General features: G+C 49.3%; 1 protein-coding gene across 1 annotated transcript in view; it reads right to left on the minus strand.

The window, feature by feature from the left end:
• Nucleotides 1-8,898, minus strand: part of Rnf114 (ring finger protein 114) — a 21,412-nt gene extending 12,514 nt beyond the window's left edge. Inside the window, exon 1 of the mRNA XM_013024309.1 lies at nucleotides 8,858-8,898. Coding sequence (XP_012879763.1) covers nucleotides 8,858-8,898 — 41 coding nt within the window. The remainder of the gene's footprint in view (nucleotides 1-8,857) is intronic.
• Nucleotides 8,899-9,336: the final 438 nt, after the last annotated feature.

Here is a 9,336-nt window from a genome sequence, read left to right on the forward strand (position 1 = left end):
TTTTTTCTTTTTGCTTATGTGGTGCTGGGAATCGAACCCAGGGCCTCAGGCATGCAAGGCAAGCGCTCTACCACTGAGCCACCTTCCCAGCCCATTCACAGGAAATTCTTGGAAGGTGCTACTATAGCCTTCTTCCTATAAGCAGGAGATATGTGTGCACCCTTCCCCCGCCCCCCAGAAGTCCAGGGTAACACAGGGAATAGTGGGAAATGACCTGAGGCAACCTAAGTGATGGCCAGCGGAATGCTATATGTAAATAGACATATAGATATATCATTGTATGTCCACTCCAGGAACACAGGTGTTCATTGTGCCTGTTTGTTTACTGATGTATCTTCAGCTTCTGTTTTTTTTTTTTGGTCCGGTCATGGGGCCTGAACTCTGGGCCTGGGCGCTGTCCCTCAGCTCTTCAGCTCAAGGCTAGTGCTCTACCACTTGAGCCACAGCGCCACTTCCGGTTTTTTTCTTTTTGCTTATGTGGTACTGAGGAATTGAACCCAGGGCCTCATGCATGCAAGGCAAGCACTCTACCACTGAGCCACCTTCCCAGCCCCTGTATCTTCAGCTTCTAAAACAGAAGTAAATTCTTACTCTTAAATATTTGCTAACTCAATACAGAGCTATTGTAGAATGATTTGCAAAACCTCTCATTTGTTGATGTTGGAGTTTTTTTTGTCAGCCATGGGGCTTGAACTCAGGGCCTGGGCACTGTACCTGAGCTTCTTTTGCTCAAGGCTAGTACTACACAACTTGAGCCACAGCGCCACTTCTGGCTTTTTCTGTGTATGTGGTGCTGAGGAATTGAACCCAGGGCTTCATGCATTGCTAGGCGAGCACTCTACCACTAAGCCACATTCTCAATCCAACTTCTGTTTTGAGTAGTTAATGGGAGATGAGTCCCACAGGGATTTTTCTGCCTGGGCTGGCTTTGAACCACAATCCACAGCCTCTTGAGTAGCTAGGATTACAGGTGTGAGACACGGGGGCCTGGCTGTTTTCTTTTTGTGCCGGTTCAGGGGCTTGATTGAAATCAGGGCCTGGGCACTGTGCCTGAGCCTTTGTATTTAAGGCTTAAGGTCCACTACTTGAGCCACTTCTGGCTTTTTGGTGGTTTGTTGGAGATAAAGAATCTCAGACTTTATTGCCAAGGCTTGGCTTCAAGCTACTATCCTCAGATCTCCTGAGTAGCTAGGATTACAGGCATGAGCCACTGGTGCCTGGGTTGCAAAACCTATTTTAACGAAAGTTTCATTTGGATACTGAGTAAATGGATACTGACTGATATGGTGTGTGCCTTTTGAAAGGCAGGCCGATCAAACTCAGATTTGCACTGCACTATTGTCTCCCAGCATGTGAGACTTTCAAGGCTCAAACTGCTCAAACTGAGAAGGTCCCCAGACAAACCAGGAAGGACTGACCACCTGCGGGATGGATTCCCATTAGGAAGGCACACAGGAACCTGGGTTCTAACCTGAAAGGCAACTTGTTCTGCATCCTCTTATGTCCCTCAGCTCTCCACCAACTTCTCATATCACTTTTTGGTTTTGTCTTGGTTTCGTTTCTATATTGAGATAGGCTCTCCCTGTGTGGCCTCAAATTCATGATCCTCCAGCCTCTGTCTCCTGAGTTGTGGTCTTACAGGTGTACACTACCACACCTTGACCCATGCATCACATAAGTAAAATTAAATGGTGCATTAGGGATAGTTGAGATTAAGTAGAAATGAACTCAATCCCCAGCTCATGAAACCCTCAAACCTCAGAGGTTTTTCAACCTCAGGACACATGTAAAGACTTATGTGAGTTAGGCAGAATCCACCTCATTATGAATGACTACATCGTAAACCTTAGGAGCAGATCAGTTCATCTTGACTTCAGCAGACTCTCCAAGCAGGGACAAAACCGTGGGAGCCAGAAGAAATTTCCACGTACACCACTAGGCGGCACACAAGTGCCGTAGGCTCCCCTGGCCCGCAGAGTGAGCGTGGCTTCCTTCCCTTATTTCCAGTTCTCCCAGAAATGTCCACTGCCTGGTTGATGGCTCACTGTGCTCAGCCAGCAAATAAAATCAAACATCCTCTCAGCTTGTTACAACTTTGAAGACACTGGCTAGGTGTCTCCACGATGCACTGGCAACACAACCAAGAAGACTGGGCATGGTGGTACATGCCAGTAATCACAACACTCAGGAGACACAGGCAGGAGTTAGAGGCCAGCCTGGCTACCTAGAGAGGCCCCGTCTCGAACTAAAATGCTCTCTAGGCTGTGGCTCGGCACATGTGAAGTCCTGGGCTTGAGCCCAGCACTGAAAAAACAAATAAAAGTAATCATGGCCAGCTTGTGTTGAATGCTCACTTTCTACTGGGTGCCATGTTACACATCACTGAATTTCCCACCGGGGAGGGGCAGCACTCCACTCATTTTACTGGTAAGGAGAAAGAGGCTCAACAGACAAGGCAGTTCACCCTGCTTCACATTCAAGACAGCGTGTCTGGGAACTGAACTCTGGCCCTTTGGCTAGGAGTTTCCAGCTCCCTCCCACTTAGAGAACATGTTGCTAAGAGATACATTGGGTGTGGCTTTCCTAAATCCAAGGTGGCTGGGCTCCAGTGGCTGAGCCTGTAATCCTAGCTACTCAGGAGGCTGAGATCTCAGGATTGTGATTCAAAGCCAGCCTGGGCAGGAAAGTCTGTGAGATTCACCTCCAATTAACTACCAGAAACCAGAAGGGGTGCTGTGGCTCAAAGTGGTAAAGCTCTTGCCTTGAACTGAAGAGCTCAGGGACAGCACCCAGGCCCAGAGTTCAAGCCCCACACTGACAAAAAAATAAATAAATAAAAATTCTAGTCTTTCCCAACTCCCTAGCTGAGACTGTGCCTTGCTCATCTCTCTACTACTATTTCCAGTGCCATGTGGAACAATCAGTCCAACCCTATGAGCTGAATCTCAGCTAGAAGAGTTACCTTTAGACTCAAAGTGGTTTGAAGATTTTGAAGCCATTGGCAGTTGAGTTTACATTTAGGGACAGAAAGCTTTGTTGTTGTTGTTGATTGTGGGGCTTGAACTCTGGGCCTGGGCGCTTTCCCTGAGCGCTTTTGCTCAAGGCTAATGCTCTACCACTTAAGCCACAACGCCACTTCCAGTTTTCTGGTGGTTAAATGGAGATAAGAATCTCACATATTTTCCTGCTCAGGATGGCTTTGAACCGCAATCCTCAGCTCTCAGCCTCCTGAGTAGCTAGGATTACGGGTGTGAGCCACCACTGCACAGTCAGAAAGCTTTTTTTATGAACATGCAACGAAGTCTTCTTGGGATTCCAGGGCTCCCCGGACCCATCCCTCCCTGTGGAAAGCCACAAGGAGGCTTTAGCCTCCAGCAAGTTCAAGTTGCAGTAAGGAGCCATTGGCTCATGCCTATAATCCTAGCTATTCAGGAGGCTGAGAGCTGAGGATTACAATGGATCAGAGCAAGCCTATTTGGGGAGAGTTCAAAAGATTGGTGGGTAAAGTCCAAAAGACTGATTGCCAATTAACCACTAATAAGCAGGAAGCAGAACTAAGGCTCAGATAGTAGGCTGTAGAGTGTCAGTCTGGAGCACAAAAGCTAGGGAACAGTGCCCAGGCCCTGAGTTCAAGCCTCAGTACTAGCATACACACACAAAAAAAAGTTATGCTCACAGACTAGAGGGAACAAGCATCCTGGAAGAAATCGCTATCCCTCCACTTCACTCAAGAAGAAATCAAGAGAAATGTACCTAAAGATGACGTGGGGGGGTGGGGGAGGGAGGACTGGGAAGGTGGCTCAGTGGTAAGAGTGCTTGCCTTGCATGCACGAGGCCCTGAGTTTAATTCCTCAGCTCCACATAAGCAGAAAAAGCCAGAAGTGACACTGTGGCTCAAGTGGTAGAGTGCTAAGCTGAGGGACAGTGCCCAGGCCCAGAGTTCAGGCCCCACGACCAACAAAAAAATAAAACAAGAAAGATGACAGTGGGAATATAAAAAAGCTGAATGCTCAGCCAGGTGCTCACTGGGCCAGCTCATGAGAGCTATATTCAGCGGCTACTGGTGTCCCATCTCACAGAAGGGGAAACTGAAGTGCGGAGAAGTTTCAATACTTTTCATGGCAGTGTTTATTAGATGTTTAATGGGAGCCTGCATTCCGGCTGATGTCCTAGTACCACACAGTACCAGGCTCTAGCTGGTACTTAGTACCTAGTACCCACGGTATATGCTTGCAGGCAGCTGGGTTTCCAATTTCTGGTTCTTGCCTTCGATTGCTTCCTTCTTCCCTCTGGAAGAAGAGCGGGGCCTGCTCAGGCTCAAATCACTCAAAGCTGGGGTCATAGGCCACCTCCTCCAGGATCCTCAGCCTGCTCAGTAAGAGATTAAGTCCCTGCTCTAAGCTCCACCCTCTCTATTCTAAATTTTTTTGTGCTGTTCTGGGGGTTGAACTCAGGACATAGGCACTGTCCCTGAGCTTTTGTGCTTAAGGCTAGCACTCTACCGCTTGAGCTCCACGTCTAGCTATTTTAGGTAATATTTTGGACTCAGACTCTGAACCATGGCTTCGAACCATGATCCTCAGATCTCAGCCCCCTGTGCAGCTAGGATTATAGGCGTGAGTCCCCAGTGCCTGGTGAATGTCTTTACAAGGAGACTGGACATCTTGAGAGCCAAGGCTGCATCTGTCTTGCTCCCAGTTCTGGCTTTGTGGTGTGGGGTTTGAACTGAGGGCCACAGCTTGAGAGGCCAGTGCTCTTGAGGCCCAGGAGTTCGGCCTCCTGCTCACCAGTACACTGCAGGGATCGGGGAAAATCTGTTGAGTAAAAGTGCAGAGAGCACCGTTGCATGCTGAGAGTGTGCCTGGAACAGTGACACGGTTGTGTGAAACAGATACGGTTCTGTTTGGTGGAGGGAGACAGCAGTTTCTGGAAAAATTACACAAAGACAAGACATATTTTTGGAATAATTGCACTGTAGTCCTGTCCTCGGTTGACTTTAGATATTTACATGTATCCCTGGAAACTAGATGGCATTGGTTGATGTTTCTTTCTTTCTCTCTTTTTTTCATGGGTGCTGTCCATGAGCTCTTTTGCTCAAGGCTAGACTCTACCACTCCACTCGGAGCCACAGCTCTACTTCCTTTTTTGGTGGTTAATTGGAGATAAGAGTCTCATGGGCTTCCCTGCCTGGGCTGGCTTCAAACCTTGATCCTCAGATCTCATCCTCCTGAACAGCTATGATTACAGATGTGTGCCTTTAGCTCCCAGCTCAAATCTCTCTCTCTCTCATGGGGCTTGAACAATGGGCCTGGGCACTGTCCCTGTGCTCTTTAGCTTAGAGCAAGCACTCTACCACTGGAGCCATAGCACCAGCACCTTTTCCAGTTTTCTGGAGGTTAATTGGAGATAAGAGACCTACGGATTTTCCTGCCTGGGCTAGCTTTGATCTGTGATCCTCAGATCTCAGTCTCCTGAGTAGCTAAGATTACAGGTGTGAGCCATCAGTGCCCAGCTCTCTCTTTTTTTTTTTGTCGGTCGTGGGGCTTGAACTCTGGGCCTAGGTGTTGTCCTTCAGCTCTTCAGCTCAAGGCGAGCGCTCTACCACTTGAGCTACAGCGCCACTTCCGGTTTTCTGGTGGTTTATTGGAGATAGGAGTCTCACGGTCTCTCCTGCCGGGGCTGGCTTTGAACCGCGATCCTCAGATCTCAGCCTCCTGAGTAGCTAGGATTACAGGCGTGAGCCACCAGCGCCCGGCAGCTCTCTCTTTTTTAATGTTGATGTTAGGATATGAATGCAGAGCCCTGGACTCTTGTTTTTGTTTGTTTTTTGGTCGGTCGTGGGCTTGAACTCTGGGCTTGGGCACCATCCCTCAGCTCTTCAGCTCAAGGTGAGTGCTCTACCATTTGAGCTACAGCACCACTTCCGGTTTTCTGGTGGTTTATTGGAGGTAAGAGTTTCACAGACTTTCCTGCCCGGGCTGGCTTTGAACCACGATCCTCAGATCTCAGCCTCCTGAGTAGCTAGGATGACAGGCGTGAGCCACCAGCGCCTGGCTTCTTGCTTTTTTTTTTTTTTTAAACCACTCATAACCGGCATCTAACATGTACGCAGTCCATCATTTCACTGGTTAACTCGAGTCTTGCCGACTTCTTCAACCTTCCATCTTCCAGGTCTTAGTCTCATGAGTAGCTTGGATTATAGACATGAGCCACCAATGCCTGGCTTGTTTTTCTGCTGCTTAGTGCCCAGGAGATCTTGCATAGTTTTGTAGAACAAGTGATATGTATCCATTAGCCCGGGCATGGACACACCATCTCCAACTGTGTTTAATCAAGCTCTCATTAAGAGTACTTCTTCTGGGCTGGGAAGGTAGCTCGCATGCATGAGGTCCAGTTTAATTCCTCAGCTCCACATAAGCAGAAAAAGCAGCACCACATAAGCAGAAAAAGCTGGAAGTAGTGCTGTGGCTCAAGTAGTAGAGCGCTAGCCTTGAGCTGAAGAGCTGAGGACAGTGCTCAGACCCAGAGTTCAGGCCCCACAACCAACAACAACAACAAAAGAATGCTTCTAAGCCAGGCACCGGTGGCTCACACCTGTAATCCTAGTGACTCAGGAGGATGAGATCTGAGGATTATGGCTCATAACCAACCTGGGAAGGAAAGTCTGTGAGATTCTGATCTCCAACTAACTACCAAAAAACAAAACAAAAGAAAACAAAAAAAAGTTGAGCTGTGGCTCAAGTGGTAGAGTACTAGCTAACTTTGAGCAACAGAAGCTTAGGAACAGTGCCCAGGCCCTTAATTCAAGCCCAAGGACTGGTACAGGAAAAACGATTGCTCCTAGTCTTTGTTTTTGCCTTACAAAGTGGAACAGGTGGCTGTCTTTGTGCACGTGTTTGTTTCTCTGGCAGCTGCCAGGAAATCCAGTGGCTAAGTCATGGGGTAGCTTTTCTTGTTCACTTTTTGTTTAACACACTTCTCTACTGGACTCATGTGCTACTTTCATGATTTAAAAAAAAAAAATCCTAAAAAACAGAAAGAGGTAGGTAGGTCGTCCTGTTGGCTCCTGAGGAGAGGCGCCTGATCAGTCACTGCTGGTTACGTAAGCTGCTGGTCCTTATGTAAGGAAACCCGAAAAAGATATTTCTACGGTGTTCATGCACCAGCCAGCAGCTGGGTTTAAAAGATGGGAATGGGGCTGTGTCCAGACAGGGCCTGTCACTTTAATAGGAAATGTCACTGAGTTCCCAGGACCAGGGTTACCTACTGGGAAAGCCCTTCTTAAATTAAGGCCTACTTCTCTCTGGGCTGTCCAAGAACTGCAGAGCTGGAAGGGACTTTTCCAGCAGTCTCATGTGGAAACACATGCTTGCAAGGCCTGCCAAAGGGCGAGCGTGTGACCTTGTAAGGACAAAATTCAATGGCCAGGTAGGAGAGTTTTTGTTTTATTTTGGTCCAGGTCCTGGGGCTTGAACTCAGGGCCTGGGCACGGTCCCTAAACTTCTTTTGCTCAAGTTTGACACTCTATCACTTAAGCCACAGCTCCATTTCTGGCTTTTTGGTGGTTAATTGGAGACAAAGACTCTCACAGGGGCTGGGAACATGGCTCAGTGGTAGAGTGCTTGCCTTGCATGCATGAGGCCCTGGGTTCAATTCCTCAATACCACATATCAGAAAAAGCCTGAAGTGAAGTTGTGGCTCAACTGGTAGGATGCTAGCCCTGAACTGAAGAGCTGAGGGTCAGTGCCCAGGCCCAGAGTTCAGGCTCCATGACCGACCAAAAACAAATGACTCTTACAGACCTCCCTGCCTGGGCTGGCTTCAAACTGTAATCCTCAGATCTTAGCCTACTGAGTAGCAGCTCAGATTACAGGCATGAGCCACTGGCACCTGGCTCTGAGAGGGAGTTTTTAATTTTTTATTTTAAACATTTCCTGAAATTCCAATTCACCTTTTTTTTTTTTTTTTTTGTCGGTTGTGGGTCTTGATCTCTGGGCCTGGGACTGTCCCTCAGCAATTCAGCTCAAGGCTAGCGCTCTACCACTTGAGCCATGTACCACTTCCGGCTTTTTCTGCTGATGTGGTGCTGAGGAATGGAACTCAGGGCCTCATGCATGCAAGGCAAGCGCTCTACCACCTTCCCAGCCCAAGAGAGGGAGTTTTTCTCAGGTGAAGAGGTGCTTAAACAAAAGCTGTTAAGTACACAGACCTTCAGGAGTGCTGAGGCACAGGCACAGAGTAGAACTGCGAGTGTCTGAACCACTAATTGCCTCTTCTCCAAAAGGTCCCTTAGAATCAACCCACTGCCCACAGTGGTGGGACATCTGCTGGGCACCTCCTGATCAACATGCACAGAAATCAGGATCTAGAAATGAGGGAGCAATGCGGGAGCTGAAGTAGGGTTGTCGGGTTAATACGTGTGTGCAATCGGCTGTGCATGATAAAATGCCAGAGCTGTGGGCACTGTGGAGAAATCAAGTCTTCGGAAAAGAGGCGAGGGTTGAGCTGGGCAGGAAGCCAGGACAGCAAGGGAAGGAAAGAGGTGCAGAAACAGACATCCACACCCGAGGGCAAAGGAGCCAGGTAGGGGCAGGGAGCCAGGAGCTCCAGGGAGAAAGCAAAGCGGGGTGGGGAGTGGGCGGGAGTCTCCTGTAACTGCACGTGCTAACGCCAGAGATAGAACACACTAAGGCTCCAGGCGGGGAGTGGGTGCCAGGCACGCTTCAAGCCCGGGGCTTCAAGCCCGGGGATTCGGGGGAGTCCGGCTGGAGTCCAGCGCCAGGGCGCTCACCTCCACGGCGGCCTGGTGGGCGGGAGTGCGGCAGTCAGGGGGGCAGGGCAGGGACGGGGTACTCACCCGCAGAGGGAGGCTGTGGTGGTGGTGTCCGCATACAGCATGCGAGCACTGGGGGTGCTGCTACCCAGAGCAACGCGTGGGGGAGGGGCTCACTTCTCCGCACCTATGGCTTCCATATTTAGGGAAACTGAGGACAGGAGTCATTTTCTTTGATTTGCCCAGAATGGAAACCAAAATCTATTTGGATCTTTAGTGTGTAAATTACTGTACTACGAGATTCTATTAACTGTGACATCTCTTGAGGTATTACTATTATTTTTATTATTAGCGGTACCAGGGTTTGAACTCAGGTGCTCTACCACCTGAGCCTCGTCTTAGCCTAATGACTCCATTTTACGGCGGTGTAGAAGAGGCTCAGAGGGATCGACCGCCAGGCCCGGCTCTGGGCCGGATCCCCCCCACCCCCGCGCTCTGGGCCGCGGCTGTGGGCCGGATCCCCACCGCAGTCCCCGCCGCGCTCCAGGCCCGGCTCCGGGCCG

This window comes from Dipodomys ordii, unplaced genomic scaffold (genome assembly GCF_000151885.1).
Source record: "Dipodomys ordii isolate 6190 unplaced genomic scaffold, Dord_2.0 Scaffold75, whole genome shotgun sequence".
Taxonomy (NCBI): Eukaryota; Metazoa; Chordata; class Mammalia; order Rodentia; family Heteromyidae; genus Dipodomys; species Dipodomys ordii.